The following is a 20813-nucleotide window of genomic DNA, read 5'->3' as shown; positions in this document are numbered from 1 at the left end:
GAGGCTTCTAGTTCGAGTGACTCCCTGAGATTACTGTGTCAAGAGAGTGTCAACTTTGCTGAACTTTTGAACAGATTCTTCTCATAGTGTTTTCTGGCTGATGGGGAAATTTTTTGGCTAAGGGATTTGTTGGAATAGAGAGGAATAAAGCATATAATGCAAGTCATTACTCTCAAGCACAACTTTAGAAAGTGTTCTTGGCTGCCAAAGTGTTTTATTTTAAATCAGTGTCTCAGGTATTCCAAATATCCACTGACCTTATCTTGACTGTTACCTGAGTAGACCTCAAGAATTTCATGCGCATTTCCTTCTGTACTCACTGTTTTCATTGGGACTCTAAAAATAGCTGAAATATGTGTAAGGTAGAAGTGTCATAAATACCTGCAAACTTTTTAACCTTTTCGGCTGAGTAGTTATTCATTCGGGTATGTATGTTATAAAACCAATAAGATTGACCTATGGACACGGATCAGCAAATATCTTTAGTTAGATTTACGGGAGTGTCTGAAGCAAATATAAATCTTAGATTGGCCTCTTCATCTAGATAAAGAAGTCTTTCAAAGTCCAAAACTGATTATGAACGAGCAAGGATATTTCTTGATTTTTAGATTAGCTGTTACTTTTCCTCTTTGGTCTAGATAATTAAGAACCTCCACAAGTAGAGGAATTATACAAACATGGAGATTGGCATTTTAGAATAACTAATATATCATCAGACAGGATATTACAGAATTTGGAAACCCATTTACTTAAATGAAGTATTATATGAAGTATTATGCAATCTTCACCTCATTCTAATAAAAAGAAGGGCTTATAGTCTGACATGCTAATCTCCCAGTTTTGGATTTTTCATCTAAGAGACGTTGAAGGTGTCCTTGAATCTGTCTCACCAGCGATCTGCCACACTAGTGCAGTCTCATGACCATATGGAATTAAGTATGAATTTGCTGATATGGGGAGGTTTGAGAGTTGAGTTACAAAACGGCGGACATAAGGAACTGATAGTGTTTTGGGGGCTCTACAGTCTTTCGCTGTCCTTGGTGTATATGTTGTCAGATTTCACACTTTGTAATACTAGAAGCTTTAACAGCTTTCTGCTGCCCTTCTTCTGGGTATATGGACATTATTGTGCTGGAAGCTGTATGTGCCTTATCTTGTTTAATCTTCACGGTGAGTTAGGCGTTATCTTTTCCATTTCGAAATGAGGAAACTGAAGTTTTGAAAAATTGAGTGATTTACTCTAGTAATCTGGATGATTGCACAGCTAATAAGCAAAAGAACCAGAATTTGAGATTGTATCTGTCAGACTTCTGCTTGACCTTTGACTTTTAAAGCTAGAGGAGTCTTGGACCCCATTGAGAATCTGATGAAAATGCACAATTTTGTGTACGATTTCAGGTGGTTCATGGATAACCTCCCCCCGCCCCCGTCCCCCCATCCATCGGTGAACTCAGGCTGTGGGCCTAGAAGCCTCTTGGATGAGACAATCTTTCCTCTTCTCTCGGCTCAACAGATTCTTACCTAATCTTTCTCCAGAATGAAGGTGCTGGTAGGAATGGAATGTGAGCATTTCAAGACCTTCATATTTTTAAGAAAATGACTCCCCTCTAAAGTGTACCCGGCCCCTTCTCCCCTCACATATGTTCTTTTTGAATGGCCTTGATCATCAGATCTCAGAAAAGGTCATTGGAGTGTTCATTCCCTCCTCTGGAGCAACTTACTGTTAAGGAAAAAAGCTTCTTTCAAGGAGGAGAGGGAGGAGGTTGTGAATGGGATTCCTTCATTGCACCTCTGTTGATAGAGCCATGTCTGTCTTCCCTTCCAGACAGCCTGAGTGCCCACCAAGCAGTCAAGCAGTAGATGTGGTGACAATTCTTCAGTGAATAAATGGATAACTCATGCTTCCTTTATGCATTAACGAAATTCCCTGGCCATTTGTTGAGCTTTATACTTCATCCTTCTTGTCAGATACATACCCTACCTACACATGCCATTTTCTTTTCTATTAAGTCCTTTGCTCATATCACTTTCTTCATGACATGCTAGTGTCTTTTGTTTAGGGGGACAAAATTATGCTCAAAGACCAAGTATGTCTGCCAGGTTTGCTGTGGGAATTCCACAAGCCAATAGCATGCAGGACAATGTCTCTTAATAAGCCAATAAAGAAATAACAGACTCTAGAGCAATGACAGATTAATAACACTATTGCTCCAGGCAAGGGGAAATGAAAAAAATAAAGTCTAAATTTCAGCAAGATCTACCTTTTACAAGTTGGTACTCAGCGTGGCCAACAGAGCTGATGCCCAGCTGCCAGCGCAACAGCGAAAGTCCTTTGTTGCTAAGCACGCTGCCAAGAGTGAAGAGCTGGTGTTGATGGGCAAGATGTTGTTCTTTGTGGGGCCCCTGCTTGGCTTCGGCCACTGCTGGTGAGTCGCCTTTGCCATGGCAAGACTTAATGCCCCAGAGGTCTTCGGAAAGCTGTTTAGATCAGCAGAGGGTAGCCTTGCCCAGACCGAGCGCTCTCGAGGAGTCCTCCAAGTTCTTGATATTGATAGTCTAAAGCTCCCCAGTGACATCTCAGCACCTGAGCTACTGAGTGCTTGTCAGCAACAGCAGGTAAGGTGATGATGTCCTGGCACAGCCCGCCTCACTCTTACATCACAAACAACTTCATCGTTAGATCAGAACAACGTCACACTGACAAGCAACTTCAGTTTTCGTCACAAACAAGTGGATTTGAAGTCACATCAAACTGATACACAACAGCTGGTTTAGCAAATGTTTTCCTGTTTGGTGCTCCCAACAGTTTGTTCATAAATAAATGTCAGTTAGATTCATCACTTAATGAACTGATTGGCTATCCAGAGTCATTTTTAAACTTTTAAGAATTAGCTTAGGTTGTTAATTTCAGTGGAAGAAACTGTGCATGTCACAAATCCTGTATGGAAAGTAGCATTGTGTCGTAGAAATAACTTTTCTGTCAGGGGTTTGTGCCACTTTCAATAGTAGATTACCCAAATGAAATCACTAAAAGCTGTGCAGTATAAATGGGACAGAGTAATTGTGTTATTTCTGAACAAGCTTAAACTGAGCAGGGTAAGAAAATATACAAGTAATTTCATGCTGGATGGCAGCAACTTATTTTCTTTGTGCATATTAAAACAACAAGTCTTTGCTCAGTCCTGTTACAGTTGTTTAGATGGCTCAGACTTTGACTTCATAAATTAATTTCAGTGTTAGGTGAATTTTCAGCAGATTGAACTTTGTACCATTTAATTCAGCTGCACTTGGCAAAGCAGGGTTTTATAGGCAATGCAGTAGAGTTCGGTGCCAGATGAACTTGGGTTTAAATCCCTGTACACTACTTGTGTGACCCAAGGAAACCAATTTAACTTTTCTGGATTTGTTTGTGTGCGATACAGTTGCACGTGACAGTAAGATGATAGCTATTTGTTGGGTACCGACCATGCTCCGAGCACTGGACGACATGCTTTATGTATGTTTCATTGAACCCTGGGCATAATAGACTTCCTTCCTCTTCCCACCATCGCAGTGATGGAGTGGACCAAAGAAGTGTGATGTCTAGACTTAGGCGAGGTCCTAATGGTAGGATTCTTCTTAGCTGACAACTGTGTTTTTAGCGTAGAGTTCTTTTTCATTAGCTATTTTCATTTTCTTTCGTGTCATGTAAATTTGTTAGTTGGAATAATTTACTTAGAAAAAATAAATTGGAGGAAAGTGACTTGAAGTGTTATTTTAATTTTTGTTAAAGTTATTGGGGTGACATTGGATAATAACATCATATAAGTTCCAGATGTACAACTTTATAATGTGACATCTGTATACTCCATTGAGTGCTCATGAGTGCTCACCGCCTGGACTAGTCTGCTTCCGAGGTGGTGTTATTAAGACAGCCAATTAAATTCGGAGCTACAGCACTGAGAATTAAGAGTCACTATCACATCCTTTCTTTCTTCCAGAGCTTTGTGTGAAATATCTAGAAAATAACCTTAATTTCCATTCACTCACATTTTGCACTTACAGATAATATTTGCACAAGTGCATATTTGACTTGTCTATATTTTTATTATTGGCACCTATTTTGAAGTCAAATTTACATTTGGATAGTGACTTAAGGGAAAGAACACTTATAAATTCTGTATTACAATAAAACAGAAAGAAAAATGAAGCATGTTTAGTAATGAGGACTATATCTAAAATGATATTATGATGCATGTGATATCTGTCACCCACCACCCGAATGCAGACTTCACCGCACACTGCTGTACCCGCTGGGCGTGGCTGGGGTGCCGAGTCAGTGACAGTCCCCAGCTAGAAGTCAGGTCTTCCGGCTCCAGGGTTAGCAGTTTTCCCTCAACAGCACTTCACTTTTCCATTGAGCCATTTCCATTTCCCTAAAGAAAAGAAATCTAAGTGTTGGTATTTTCTAATAATTTATTTTAAAAGGAAAAGAGAAAGGAAAGGAAAAGTTACCAAAGAAGAAACCCTCTTCGTGAAGGAAGTATGTAGGTGTAGAATTTCCTATACGATGAGATCTTATAACATTTACAGGGTCTTGAAAACTATGATAATAGATCTAATATTACTTGAACAATTATTGTATGTGAGACACTCTTCTAAGTGCTTTGTTTTTTTTGCTTATTTTCATCCTCAACAATCCCGTGAGTGAGGCACTACTATGCTCATCTCCATTGTACAGTTAGATAAACTGAGACTCAGAGGTGTCAAGTAACTTGCTCATGGTTACATGGCAGAAACCACAACTGGAGTAATTCTTCTGGCTTCTTGGATCAGCATCTTTCTTCCTAATATGTAACCCTGGGCAAGGGGCAGGTGCCCTTTTATGGAGCTGGTGTCCTTAAGGACAGCCTGGTACATTGCAGCCTCCCAGATCTGATAGAGATTGTTTTAAGTACTCTTGAGATATTTGTTATCACTTATTTTAATTACTGCCATTTATTATCCTTCTTAAAATAAGTTTCTTAAGTCACATCAGGCAAAGAAAGATAAGCCTGAGAAGGAACATGAATCATGACTAGGCTAGCAAAACAAGGTTAGGAATGCCTGGAGCGCTGAGGCCAGAGCTGTTTGATAGGAAGCCTTCTATGAGCTTGTTCCCTGGCAGAGTCGGAAGTATCAAGCTGATGAAATACACTCCAGGAGACTTCCCTTCTGAGAGATTTTTCAAAGCAATATCTTGTTACACTGCTGTTGGATGAACTTGGGGGCTTCTAGAGTCAGAATCTGCATCCAAAAAAGAAAACATGGGTGAACCGGTGAGCCCATCGAAGTTCTTGCCTTTACTGATGGAGCTGGATTGTTGCGATTGAACTGCCATGCGCATAGCTGTATTTCCCCATTACAGCAGTTCATACCACCTGAGTGTTTCCATTCTGTCCTCTGTGAATTACTGGCACGGGGACAGGGCCACTATAAACTGTTCCATTTTTAATTCCTCTTCTTCAGGTCATGATTCTGTCGTTTAACCTTTATCATCTAGGTTGTTTTTTTTTTTGTTTTTGTTTTTTTCTTTTTTGTTTTTAGTGAGATTGTTGACATGATATTCCTTGAATATAGCATAATTGGAATAGGATAATGAATAGAGAATAATTCCTATTATCCTTGATAGCACATATATATTTACGGCTAGTTCTCCTTATTCTACTTTTTTTTTTTTTGCTTTTTTTTTTTTTATTCTACTTTTAAATATGATGAAAATGTCTTACATATTTTTAAAGAATACTTTTGGACTAAAATGTAATTGGTATACGGTATCTAAACAATTCAAAAATATCGAGTATGTTTCTAAGTTATGTACCCTCCATGCCTTGAGATCTATTAAAATCGTAAATGTGCCCTTTGTTAAATGGAACTTTATAGTATTAATAAAGAGAAAATAGCTTTTTTATATTAAAGGTAATAGCTTTATTGTTTTCTTGGAGCATTTGTGTACATGGAAGAAGTATTTTTTATAACTAGAAAACCACCTGGTAAATATGTGGAAAAAAGAGTTATTTCATGTGCAATGAAACCAAAGTTTGCCAGCTTTAATTAATGAAGAAAACAAGTATACATTTTAATAATAGACGTCTAGGAGTTTCTTCATGTGTATTTGTTAGTATTTTGACCACAAAATTAGTTTCCTTGTTTTCATAATCCTCACATCTTTTGGTAATACTAACTTAAGAACAGTACAGCTGCTGTATCTTTTTTTTTTTTAAGCAATAGAAAATATATTGGGTAATCTTTCAGGCAATAGAAATTAATCATGACTAGATTCTTTCTTAAAATGTATTAAGGCCCATATTCATTTGTAGTTCTAAAATCCTCTTTCTAATTCCCTTTATCTCTTTATGGCCCTCCATGATTACCACATCATAACCATTTCTGTGTAATATGAAACAGCTGTAATTCTAACCTGACAAAACTGAATGTCAGAAAAATAAGTAGCTACCTCTAAATATACTCATTTCAGCTCTTCTTTTCATTTTTACATTGTACAGTTACAACTTCTAAAAATACGGCTCATACTTCTCCTTGTCTTTGGTAAGACAAGATAAAAGGAATAAGTAAACCTTGAGTTCAAACAAACGTGAAATAAAATGTTTTCCTTTAAACTAATTGAAATATAAAAACTGGCATATGGACCAAATGAGGCTGAGGTTATCTGTCCTTTTTACTCTCTTCTCAGTAAAAAGAGAACAGTTAATATTTATCTATTGCCCTAAAACATAGGCATTTGTGAATTAAGTTAATAAGCAAGCCCGGATAGGCCCAAGTTTAGGAGATTTGAATAAAGAGAAATTTATCTGTTTCCTTCGTTGGAATGGGATGTAAGAAATGGCTCTCATAATATAACAAACTAAAATTAAAATGGTCGAACAATGGGAGGCTTGGTTTACCTTCAGTTACGTGGATCCTAAACAAAATGACCTTTTATGTGGTAGTACAAAATAGAGCACATCAGCCTTTGCCCTTATTGAAAACGTGCAGTAACTCAGCCATATCTATCATTTTTGGGTAGTCAACTGTATATACTACCATTTCCCATTTAATCCTAAACCTTAAAAAACATGTCAATATTGTTTTAATCTTATAATTGAATATCTTTCTCCATAGCACTGTCAGTATTTGGCCTCCCATGTATTTTGCTTGTCTTTCTTTCCCCACTGGAATGTAAGCTATCTCATGCCTGGAATTGTGTTCTTTTCTTGTGTTGTCTCCCTACCAACCAGAACAGCATTTGACACATAGTAGGTGTTCAGTCAATATTCATTGAATGAGTAGATGAGCCTTTCTAAGATGTCAGTCCATTTTTCTTAGAAATTACAGTATATTTTTTGAAGAATGATCTTACCGTATTTGGGGATCATTGTATTTCTCATAGCATCTTGTGCAGGATAGTAAATAGAAAAGATAATGAGCAGTCATCTGTGTAGATAATGATCCTGATTCATGCCTTGGAGTTTCTTTCAATAAATCCCTGAAATTGACTTGTCATTTGACTCTTTACTGAAAGTTAAATGTTATAACAGCAGAAAAATCTGGTCATTTGAGGACTTCAGTTACTTGGGCTTCAGTTCAAAAAAAGTTTCAGTGTAATTAGAAGATGAAGATGTACTTTTGATTGTTATTTTCATGAATCCTCGTGTGTGCTAGGGTACAGTGATATTGTATAGTATCTCCTTGCCTGTAAAATAGATATCTACTATCTGACCAAGAATAGAAGAAAATTAAACAGAAAGAGGAAAAATACTGTCTGTTTTGGGGCAATATGACCACTGTACTTAATATCTGTTAAAAGAAAGAAGTACAGTGCTTCATTATTTATGGCAGACTGAGTGGGGAGGTAAGCTCTGGGCTTGAATTAGGTTAATACTTGTTAACTACCCTTGTTAGATGATCTCTGCCTGGGATAGGCTTTATCTGGTGCTATCTCCTCTCATCTCTTTCCTGATGAAAAGCCTTCTGACTTCTGTCTAGTCTAAGAAAAGCATCAGGATAAAATTATAGTTGCAATTTTATATGGGATTAACTTTTATCAAACTCAGTGCATCAGTGGCTTAAAAACCCTCCAGCTAATTTGTGTGTCCCTCTGCTCTGTTTTAAAAATAGTACAACTAAAAGACTCTTAAAATAATTAGGCAAGAAATGACTTGGGGATTAGGGAAGGGTTTACCTTCTGACAGGATTTGGACCTGCTTTTAATAGCTGGTGTGTCTTTAGATGGCTGTGATTTGGGACACACCTTTTAGCCAAGCTCAAAAATTTGTAAACTATCTATTCCTCTAAATAATAAGTTTAATTACCAAATCACTTTGTTCTCTGAGTAAATGTTAGTTCATTTAAAGTAAGTCAACCATATCCTGTCTGAGAAGAAGCCAAGTTATGTAACTGCATAACTTGTGTGTTTACTGTAGTTTATGTAGCAGGCACAGTTATCTGTAAAATTTTAGGAGAGTACCTAGTAAAATTTTAAACAGCTATGAAAAAAAAAATCATCGAATAACTAGGAAAACGACTGCTGTGTTTGTTCAGAACAAAACTGGGAAGAAATGGTAAATGTAATAATATCTGACAGTGAAGAAGTTTCACAAAATCTATTGAGTGATAATTAGAGGATGCTAGAAGATTCAGTTATTCAGAGGATTCCATTGAAATGAGTTTCCCACAGGTCCAGTCAGCTCACTTTGGTCACCAACGAGAGCAGACGGAACTATGGAGAAAGAGAAGCCACATGGATTCTTATTGGGGAAGGTACTGGCACATTAGATAAGGAGTGGTGGGAGGCATGATCTGAAAACCAATAATTAGAGGCTGGTTTATTTGAAAATTTTTACTATAATTAAACCAAGCCCATAAACAATACAGGAAACTATCCTAGACCATGTAATCTGGTAGTAGTTGATATTTAAGGTACACAGAGCCTGTTTGTACTAAAGTTGATATATATATATATATCATCCTGGTATATCCTAACTTCAAATAGAGGAAGACATTAGTTTGACTATTATTTGGACAGTTATATTTTTAAGGAAGAAGCATGCTTAACTAAAGTTTCGTTCTGTTTTCTCAGTCCTACCCGAAGAGATCCTATCTGTTAAATTCATGTACTCTTAGTAAATATAACACGAGTGGTTTTAAGTTTTATCAGCACAATTATAAATCACAAGAGTACTTCACCACAACTTTCTGAAGAAGACAGGGTCCGTGTTATTTTCCTTAAGAAGAAACTGAGACAGTGAGGAACTGTCTTTTGCTCAAGAGCTCACGGTGAGGGGCGGAGCTGGGACTCTCAAGCCAAGCCTCGAGTCTAGTGCTCTTTGCACTACACTGTACTAGTGGCAGCTATCGGAATTGCAGGCAAAGGCCCCTGGAGCAAATACACGTTATAGCAGATGCCAAAACAGCAAAAATTGAAATATCCTTTATGGCTTTGGAAAATATGTTTGAACGTACAAATAAGGTAATGAAACCACAATTGAATTGGCTAAAGTACTATAAAGCTGTATATAAAATAAGTTTTTTTTTTCTAATTATCTTTGGGAGGTGAAACGATCTTTAATACTTTGCCTAATAACTAAGACTTACTGTTTAGTCCAGACAACTATTTTTAATGCCAGTCTTTGGAAAGATTTATAAACTTCTCTATCTATCTTAAACAAAAAGACACTGACTAATTATTAGTAACAGTGGTGGTTGTTAAATGCATGATTAATTAATGTTTAAGTTATTTGTTTCTTTGATAAATAACTCCAGACTACTGTGTCTTTGTAATTCTTTATAGCTTTTTTCGAAGGGTTTTGTTTGGGTGTATGTGCTCCCTTGCTGAAAAAGTATTACCCATCACTTTCTGCTGCTGCCAAAATGCTATTTTAAAAGCCTTTTTCTTTTAATTTGTCATTTTCAAAATCTACTTTGAATGGGATAACCAAATCACTAAACTCGTTAAAAGTATGTGTGAAATTTAAAAAAAAGGGTCATAAAAGAAGAGGAATTTCTTCTTTATAAGAGACATATATACTCTATAACTGACTATATTTTTTATTACTCAAACACATTTTTGCCTATTCTGTGTTATGTTCAGATAGTTGGGGTTGCCAGATAGTTGTCAAACTGTACAAAATCTTAACCTAAGTATAGATGTTAGAAAACAAAATATAATTAACTCATGGGTAGGCTTGTCTATTTCTGGCTTATTTTTTTCTTAAGACTGTTTCAAACAAACTGAACTTGCTCTATTTAAACATTTAAAAATAAAGCTTTGAAGTTCTGTACTTGATTTTAATTATGGGTGTTTCTGATCTTTAAAAAGATCTTTTCTTGAGATGAAATTCACATAACAGAAAATTAATGGTTTCAAAGTAAACCATTCAGTGATTTAGTACATTCAAATACCTCCTCTATTTGGTTTCAAAACATTGTCATTGCCCTCAAAGGAAATTCCATACCCATTAAGCAGTTGCTCCCCATTTCTTCCTATTCCCCCCACAACTCTGGATTGATCTATTCTGGATATTTTGTTTAAATGGAATGATGCAATATATCACCTTTTGTATCTGGCTACTTTTAGTGTAATGTTTTTGCACATCATCCAGGTTTTAGCATGTATCAGTGCTTCATTTCTTTTTATGGCTGAATAATATTTCATTGTATGTATATTCCACAATCGGTTTATCCTTTCATCTCCTGATGAGCATTTGAGTCAACTCCGCCTTCTGGCTCTTGCAGATAGTCCTGCTAGGAACACGTGTGTACGTGTATTGGTTTGAGTACCTATTTTTCAGTTCTTTGGGGTACATATCTAGGAGTGGAACTGCTGGGTCATATGATGATTGTGTGTTTAACTTTTGAGGTACCACCTAACTGTTTTCCATAGCACCTGAACCATTTTACATTCCCATCAGCAATATATAAGGGTTTCAATTTCTCCATATCCTCAACAACACTTGTTGTTTGCTATGCTTTAAATTCTAGCCATCCTAATGGGTGTGTAGTGGCATCTCATTGTGTTTCTGAGTTGCATTTCCCTGATGACCAATGAAGTGAAGCATCTTTTCATGTGCCTGTTGGTTAATTGTTTATGTTCTTTGAAGGAATATCTATTCCAGTCCTTTGCTCATTATTTTTAATTGAGTTGTTTGCCTTTTTTGCTGTTATATAAGAGTTCTTTGTATATTTTAGATGCTAAGTAAATCCTTATCAGATATATGATTCATAAATATTTTCTCCCATCCTGTAGTTTGGCTTTTTACTTTTTTGATTTGATCCTTCCATGCACGCAGTTTTTAATTTTTATGAAGTCAGATTTATCTATTTTTTTTTCTTTGTTGCTCATGCTTTTGGCGTCATATCGCTGAATCCATTTCCAAATTCAAGATCATGAAGATTTACCTCTCTGTTTTCTTTTAAAGAGTTTATAGTTCTTATGTTTAGGTGGTTGACCCAGTTGGTATAAAGTGTAGGGGTCCTACCTAACTTCATTCTTGTGCATGTGGATCTGCAGTTCTAGAACCATTTTTTGAAAAGACTGTTCTTTTTTTCCTACACTCAATGGTTTTGGCATCCTTGTCTAAAATCAGTTGACCGAAGATGTGTGGCTTCACTTCAGGACTCAGTTCTATAACATTTGCCTGTATGTCTCTCTCTATACCGGTACCTTGCTGTTTTGATTAGAGTAGCTTTGTAGTAAGTTTTAAAATCAGAAAATGTGAGTCCTCCACATTTTTCAATATTGTTTTGTTCTTTTTCAATACTGTGTTGGCTATTTTGGAACACTTGTCATTCCATATGAATTGGAGAACTGGCTTTTTCATTTCTGTGAAAAGGCTGTCAGAATTTTTATAGGGATTGCATTTGAATCTGTAGGTCACTTTAGGTGATTTAGCTAGCTTAACAATATTAAGTGTTCCAATCCATGTACATGCTATGTCTTTTCATTTAATTTCTTACAGCAGTGTTTTATGTTGTGCAGTATACAAGCCTTTTCACTTCCTTGGTTAAATTTATTCCTAGATGTTTATTCTTTTGAATGCTGTTATAAATGGAATAATTTTCTTAATTTCATTTTTCATTCCTGGTATGTGGAATTCATACTGATCTTTGCATGTTGATCTTGTACCCTGTGATTTTGCTGAATTTATTAGCTCTGTTTTTTGTTTTTTGTTTTTCTTTGGTGGGGAGGAATATATATATACACACATGTGCACACACACGCATATACACACACACACATATTCATGATCATGATCTTCCGTCTGTGCATAGAGATAGAGATAGAGGTAGTTTTAGTTCTTCCTTCTCTTACCTAATTGCTCTAGCTAGAATTTCCAGTTCGGTGTTGAATAGCAGTGGCGAACGTAGGCGTACTTGTCCTGTTCTCAATCTCGGGGGGAAGCTCCCAGTCTTTCACTGTTGGGCTTAATGTTAGCTGTGGTTTTCCATAAAAGCTCTTGATGTTGAGTTCTTATGTATTCCTAGTTTTCTGAATATTTTTGATCACAAAAGGGTGTTGGATTTTGTCAAATGCTTTGTCTGTGTCAATTGAGATGATTGTTTTTTCCCTCCACATTAATAATATATTACATTGATTGATTTTTATATGTTGAACCACTCTTGCATTCCTAGGATGAATCTCACTTGATCATGGTGTATAATCCTTTTAAAATGCTGTTTGGATTCAGTTCGTTAGTATTTTTTTTGAGGATTTTTGCAACTATATTTATAATGGGTATTTATTTGGGGTGGTACCTTTGTCTGACTTTGGTGTCAAGATAATGCTCGCCTGTAGAATGAGGTAGGAAGTGTTCTCTCATCTTCTTTGACCCACCCTGCCTCCCACTTTTTGTTTTGTTTTGGTTTTGGATGGGTTTTAAGTTATTAGTGATCTGGCTTTTCAAGATTGTTATTCAAGACAAATCCCCCCAAATGGGACTTCTACAGAAAATTCTATGCTTAATGAGAATTTAATCACAACATTTTGTTGTTCAAACTCTACCTACTCATCTTAGAAACAAACCATATAATAGTTATAAAATATCATGGAATCTGATGTTATTATTTGATTTTGTATGTATAGAAATTCCAAGAAAGCACTAAATCCAAGAGTTATTTTTTTGTTGCTCATATTTATGCCTACAACACCTGGTCTTCCTAGGTGGCCTCCCATCCAAGTATTAACCAGGCCCGACCCTGTTTAGCCTCTGAGATCAGATATCGGGCTTGTTCGGGGCGACATGGCCGTAGACCACAGATCATGGCTCCACTGGGGCGTGGACCCAAGACCTTCTGCGTGTAAAGCAGAAGTGCTAACCGCTACTCTATAGAACCACATCCTAAAGTCCAAGGATTATAATGAGATTTTAGTACCTACATGTATGTAAACATTTCTAGCAGCAATTTTAGAACTATAATACCTCCTTGGCAGTATTTAACAAAATAGAAACTTGACTTTGGCTAGCCTGACTACTTCTTAACATAGAACTTGAACACAGGGGCAAGTACCAAAGAAAATAACTTCACTGAAGTATAAAACAAGTTAATGTTCAAATGTCCAAAATTGTGAGTTCCTACATCTAAAATAGCTAATCAACAAATAATGTGCTAAATCTATTTCTTCAGCTGTTTGCAAAATTAAAGTCCTTGCTACTCCTTTATAAGTATATAATTTGTAGAAAGCTAATTATGCAATTTCAAAACTGTATTTCTCTTTCTAGCTGATTTATATCCATATGTAGCATGACTAATAAATGCATTGCTGAAATAAATAAACTTAGCACACTTTGAGTTTATTTCTTTTAGAATATGCCTTTTCTAGAATGTTAGCAGATTATTCATGTATTTTCTCATAATTGTATCATGATCAGTTCACAAAAGGTACAACCACAAATTATATAATAACCATATAGTTTTATAATTTTATTTAAATTTTTGAAAAGTTATGTATACAGAGTATTTTTGAGACCTTTTAATTTTGATTAAAAGTGACATACTGTTATGACCAAAACAGCTATAGATCTTAAAAGATACCAAGCTTTCTGTGTTTACGGCAAAAAATAAATATTTGTAGAACTAAGTGCATAACATTGGTATGTGTTATACACCAAACATGGTACACTTGGTCCAGTTCTAAGATGGAACACAAATCATAAATACAATTAATAAAAATATATTTGTTGTAATCAATCCAAATAAAGGTAAGGAATTAGAATACTTTTTCTTTTGGAGGTGCCTGTGATTGATTTTATTGGTATTTAAGAGAGTGGGTAAGACTACTCTTTTAAAAACGTAGTAGTGGTTTTCTAGTGGCAAAATGCTCTCTTAAAAGTTTTGCATTCAGCCCTCCTGATGGAGCTGTAAGGGAGGTGTTGCCTTATTTTATACTTGATAAAACTGTTTTGGGCTGATTGACTTTTTCACCTCACAGCCAGCAAGTAAGTGGCAGCATTAGAAATTAAACCCAGGACTTTGGACACTGTGCTCTTTCTATTAAACCAGATTTTTCTTTTCTGTAAGTTGCGGTTTGAATCAAAGAAGAAATAGTACCTATTTTCCATAACTGCAATACATATTCTGTCCTTGCAGATAACGTGAAGTTCATTTATAAACATAAGCATAACCTCAGAGAATAATTAAGAATAGGACTCAGACTTTCCACTGTATTGAAGTGTGTTTGGATTTTCAAAAATTTGATTTCCATGCAGCTTTTCAAGGTTAGGTTCACATAACTATCTCCTGCATAACACTGCAGGGGCAATGTGGTGTAGTACAGGGGTTTTCAACCTTTAGTGGACACGAGAATTGGACTGTAGGGCTCAAGAAGCTCTTCAGATGATTCTGGTAGAGGTGGTCCAGGGACAATGCTTGGAGAAAGGTTGGCTTTAGAGCTTAACAGACACACACAATATCTATTTCATAAGGTAGTGGTGATGATTTCATCTATGAAATTGCTGAAGTTCTTGGAACAGAACCTGGTACATAGTAAATGTTCAAAATATTCCATTCATATGTGATGGCTTGGTGGTAACTAAGAAGCAAGAGAATATTCTTTCATTCAACAAAATTTACTGAATTCTAACTATTTGGATATAAAGGGAAAATGGACACAGTCCTCACTTTTGTCAAAGTTATTTGCTTAATAGATACAGTTCTAAAAAATTGTAAGATGAAATGAAGATTGAGGAAATGTTTGTGTAATTACTCTTTTCCCCTGTAAATTAAAAATTCGGGCTAAAGAATGAGCCTGAGTATTATTATTTCTTGTTTTATCGTTGCTCTAAAGCCACATCCAGTACAGTAGCGACTAGATGCTTGTATCTATTTTCAGTCAATTAAAATTAAATAACATTAAAAATTCAGTTCCTCAGCTGCACTAGCCACATTCGGAGAGCTCATAGCCACATGTGGCTAGTGGCTGCTATATTGGAGAGTGTAGATATAGGACATTTTCATCATCATAGAAAGTTACGTTTGATAGTCTTGCTCTAGAGTCTAGAACAAAACAGGGATTTTTCCAATTACTTTGACTGTAAATTGATTTTGAGGTCAATATTAGCAGTGTCCCGAGGCTGTCATTTCAACTCCAAAGTGTGTTAATACTCTTTCAGGTTGACCAAACCCAGGGCTAGTATTGATTTACTTGAGCAGTTTTATTACACAGCACGTGGAGAGCTAAATGCTAATGTCTGGCATTTTAAAAAAACCTCTGAGTAATATATTTAGGTTATTTTGCTGCTTTAAATATAGCTTTTCTCATGTGTGTGAGTGTGTGAGAATTTACCTCCATTGCATTTTGGTTGCTTTAAATTTGTATCTAATGAACTTTTTGGGACAAAGAAGAATTGTAGTTTTACAACTGCATTAGTATTACTAGAATTTATGATATTTACATGAACTAACTTATTTATAGAAGTCAGATTCGAGAGTAGTGAAAGGTTGAATTAACACTAATCAGAATTCTACTAAGTAGAACCTCAGTTATGTTTATTATAAAATATTAATTTTAATAAATTTAGCATTTTGGTAATTTAAAAACTAAACATTTTTCAGCATATGTTTTTCATTAAAAACTGTACGTAAAATTTCATAGCACCTACTATTTCTTATGTCTGAGCCGTGAAGGTGTATGTGTGTGCACGCGCGCACGTGTGTACAGAGTTTAAGAACTAGTCTGTAAGAGTAATTGACTTTTTGCCTCTTTTTCCTGAATATGACTATCTAGATATAGCTAGGTCTTGCCTCTTTTTTTCCTACAGGTTTTGCGATTGCCCCTTTCTGAGAAATGCAGCAATAGGAGACTGCGGTCTCAGGTCATGGATTAGAGCAATGAAATGTAGAAACCCTTTTGTACGTGTCTGCCTCCCTCAGTGGTTTTCCTTCCTTCCAGATCACCTACTTCAGCCTCTGGTACTACAACAAGCAAAGTCAGCGCCGGTGGATAGATTTGGAAAAACCTCTAAAGAAGCAGCTGGACAAGTATGCACTGGAACCCACCATCTATTTCGGAGTGGTGTTTTATGTTCCTTCAGTTTCACAGCTACAGCAGGAGATTACCAGGTGAGAAATGCCATGCGGTTTGTTTTTAGGAAATAACCTAGTGAGATTAAGAAGTGAAACTGAGGTTGAAGTCAGGGGATAAGATTAAACTTTGCCCTTCCATCCTGCATTTTTAGCCACAGTATTACATGGAGGTTCTGGTATGTGGTATTATGTCAGAGTGTTTTATTGCGTGTTGCATGAGTTATGGGTTCCCTAGGCACAAAAGGATGATTAAGGGGGAAAATGTTTTTACCCTGGCTCTGAACTCTTCTTGTAGTGATGTCACCTTTAACGTTTCTGTTGATTTGTTTCTGATCTTTCAAAAAATGAACTGAGAGAGATTAGGAAGAAGTTAGTCACAGAATCTGTGTTCATTCTTCAAGGGACTGTGCAGCAGGATTCTTCCAGTTCTCTGATTCCAGTAGTTATATTCCAGAGATAGGTGGGAAGGGGTACAGGTCGTGGGGAGAAGGAGAGGTGGTAGGTGTTTAAGATCGGAAGATTCCTGCCAATAAGTGCATTTGAAAGGGACAAAAGCAGAAAGCCAAGATCATATGAGGAGGATAATGGGATTTTTTTTTCTTGAAGACAAGCAAAACAAAACAAAAAACAAGGAATAAAATGTGGATTCTTGAGCCTGCTTGTCAAAGTTCTCTGATATTTACCACTATCTTATCTTTTTAACCCTATTTAACATTACTTCTAGAGCCCTGATCATGCCCCATGCCTTTTTATCTTTGTTTCCTGGACCTAGATCTTTCTTTTCTATTTATATACTGGAATCCTATCTATCTGATGAATTTTAGTTCAAAGGGCGCCTCCTCCATGAAGCTTTGGTGACCCCTAGGCTGGAATGAGCTTTGCCTTCTCCACACAGTCCAAGAATTTGCTTGTACTTGTGATTAGATGATAGTTGTCATAGCTTTTCATTATAGTTGTGCACACATCTTATCATTTTCTTAGATTTTAACCCCATGTTTTCTGAACTTTCACCTTTTGCACAATGTCTAACCCAGTGCCCTGCAGATAGTAAGAACCTGGTTTAGTACTGCCCTACGTTTGTAGAATGTTCTTTTTAAGTACTGAGTTTGCTAGTTAATTATTGGATGAAGATGGAAAACCAAAGAAACGAGAATCAGGTAGTAGAGATAAATATGCACTGACTGTAAGATAGACCCGAGATATAAATATTGATGAGAGAAGTAGCAACCAGGAGGAAAAAAAACAACCGATCACTTCGACTCATTTATTCAAACATTCATTGAAGAGAGAATACGGTGTGATGTAAGAACTATATTGGTTGCTGTGGGAGACCTACCTTGGAGGAGTTGCACGTGGTCTGGTAGAACTGACAGTCTGTGTAAATAAGCAATTACGGTATGGCGGGGGATGGGGAATATGAGCAGGGAAGGTAAAGAAGTTGACTTTTCAATTGACTTTAGAAGGACTTTTCTAATTAGAGGGACTAGCTCGTGCAAAGTGAGGGGATAGTGTACGCAACCGATGTTTTCAGAGAATTTTAGATACACCCTAGAGAGGGGAGAGGAGATCTTAAAAGTAGGAATGTCCTAGTTGTAAAGTCATAGTATAGTGAGGAAAGATATTTTTGAATTTTAATGGAATGGAATAATGAAATTTGCATTTTACACAGGTCACCCATCACAGAAGGCAGATTAGAGGTGGGAAGGCTATAGGCAGATGAGTCAGGAGTACATATGCCGCAGTCTAGGCATTCGTGTCCATGCAGGGCGAACAAAGGCATTAGCTGTAGGAAGGGCCAAGACAATAGGCCTGGTAGAGTCCACCAGGGGAATTGCACTTTGACTAGATGTAGGAGAGCCTGATGGATAAGACCTATCAGTAAGGATTAAGGATGGCTGTGTATAACAACAACAATACCCTGAATATCTTTGATTTCTCCTATAAAAAAAAAAAAACCCAGAGGTCAGCCAGTGCAAAGCTTAAATGATAGCTCCACAAAGTCTTCAAGGACCCATGCTCTTTCTCTCTCATCATTCTGCCATACTCGGCATGTTCTTTCCATTCATTAGGTCACTTCATAGTCAGAGAATCCTGGAGAAGGTCTTGCTATCACATTCATATTCCAGGCAGCAGGATAAAAGTGGTTCTACCCTCAGCTAAATCATGTTTCATTAGAGGGCCTTTCTCAGTTCCTCAGTCACATTAGCCACATTTTAAGCACTCTATAGCCAGTATGGCTAATGGCTTCTGTATTGGACAGCACAGACAGACACCATTTTTACCACTGCAGCTGATTCTGTGGGGTAGCACTGGTCTCATTCTAAGTTAGTTGACAGGAAAAATTAGACACTATATGAATATGTCAAATGACCCCATGAGAGTGCAATCAGGTGACTCTAGAATGTAGATAATTCTACATGACGAATCACTTCATTTTGTCTGTAAGTAACATGAAAATAAAGAGGAGATATCTTTTTTAAAATTAAGAGAAATTTAGAAATATCAATCAAATGGAATCTGTTGACCTTGTTCGGATCTTATCCTGATGTTTTTTTAAAAAAAACTATAAAAATACATTTTTGAGGCAATTGCAAAAATTGTAAACAGATTGCGTATTGATAGTATTAAAGTATTATTATTCATTTTGTTGGGTATGATAAAAGTGTGTGTATGTGTGAGAGCGCGTGCATGCATGCATATGTGTTTAAGGTTTGTAATAAGTACTATGGTACAGCTGGGATTTGCTGTGAAACACTCAGGGTGGGGGAGGGGAGAGAATAGAGGAAACATGGCGGGCATGCAGTTGATGATTGGTGAGGTTGTATCATAAGGATATGGGGTTCATTGTACTTATTCTCTGTATTATCTGCTTTAAATAAGTTGATAAAGATGTAGACAAAATTTTTATTATTTTTAATCAGCATATTTGGATTTCGTGCAAGTTTATGGAATGCTTGCTTTAGAATTAAGATGCGCAGTTACTTTTATTCCTTGATTTACAGTTTTGAATTCAGATTTGCATGTTATATTTTATTATGGCAGTTTTTAAAATTATTTGTTCTTTTTATAATATATATTGAAATAACATATTTGTAAACCATCCTTGATCCCATCAGCATTAAAACTTTAGCAGAAAATGTTTGTTAATGCAATGTGATAATACCTTTGAAGTAAAATTTCTTGGTCTTTTCCTACAATGTATACTTAAAAAAATATATCTCCTGCTTGCTTCCATTAACGGATTTTAGGGACAATACAATGAAAGATAATAATAAAAGCAACTGCTTTTGTTTCTGTATGTGAGGCTCTATCCAAAGCACTTTATACTTATTAATTCATTTAATCCTCACAACAAATCTTATGAAGTAAGTACTATTATTGCCTCCATTTTTTAGATGAGGAATCCAAGACACAGAAAGGCTAATTACCTTGCCCAAGGTCACACTGCTAGTATGCAGTAGAACTGAGGTTTAAACTAGCCAGGCTGGCTCCTGAGTCCTTGCTCTTAACCATTTACTGTGGACTCTAGTATAAAAATACTTTCAAAATACGATGAAAATATGAGAAAAATCCATAAATAGAGATTTGAGGCATGTAAGAACGTGAGCTTTGGGGTCAGTCAGACCTGGATTCGAACTCCTGCTCAGGCACCTCTGTGGATTTGAGCATATAGCTTGGTCATCAGTTCATGAGTAATAGGTGGCTGTCATCATCAAATGGTGAAGAACGTGGATAAGAGGATAACAAGAAGAACGTTAATGACTGTGGCTGTGGCTGCATTTTAGCTTTGAGCTTCAGGGCAGTCAAGGCAAAAGAAGGAATATTATGAGTCCCATCATTCATTATTTGCAAGCGTATTTTCCTGGTAACTTCCTGGGCTTTTGAAAATATAATCTTCTTCAACGAAGCTTTTGAAATAAGCTGCCTAGTAGAAAGTTTCGTTTTCCTCTTTGACAAAATCCCAGAGCAGTCAGCATTCTGTCTACTGATCGAGAGAAATTGTTGGGTTCTGCTACTAGCAGGTGGAAAGGCATAAGTTGGCTCTAAATACTTATCCGAATGGATGGTGTTTTGGTGAGGTTCTTTGGTAACAAAGAATAGAGACTTCAAAGCTAGCTAAAATAAAAGAGGGTGATGTAAGGGCACATAGGAGATGATTAAAGGGGTAGACTCTCAGGGGAATTCAGATATGAACTGTAACTGGGTCGCGCTTTGTAGACACAAGGTCTAGAAGTGATTCTGGATTCAAGATGGCTCTCTAGACTATATTAGCC

General features: G+C 36.5%; 1 protein-coding gene across 3 annotated transcripts in view; it reads left to right on the top strand.

Moving 5' to 3' along the window:
* The window catches only part of PTPN21 (protein tyrosine phosphatase non-receptor type 21), a 63417-nt gene that overhangs the window by 9607 nt on the left and 32997 nt on the right, over window positions 1–20813 (top strand). For all 3 annotated transcript variants that reach the window (XM_016123813.2, XM_016123816.2, XM_016123815.2), the window contains exon 3: window positions 16406–16575. In XM_016123813.2, the coding sequence (XP_015979299.2) occupies window positions 16406–16575 (170 nt within the window). The remainder of the gene's footprint in view (window positions 1–16405; window positions 16576–20813) is intronic.

The sequence above is a fragment of the Rousettus aegyptiacus genome, unplaced genomic scaffold (assembly GCF_014176215.1).
Source record: "Rousettus aegyptiacus isolate mRouAeg1 unplaced genomic scaffold, mRouAeg1.p scaffold_m13_p_3, whole genome shotgun sequence".
Classification (NCBI taxonomy): Eukaryota; Metazoa; Chordata; class Mammalia; order Chiroptera; family Pteropodidae; genus Rousettus; species Rousettus aegyptiacus.
The sequence above is the reverse complement of the archived record's forward strand: the minus strand, read 5'-3'. Positions and strand labels throughout refer to the sequence as shown.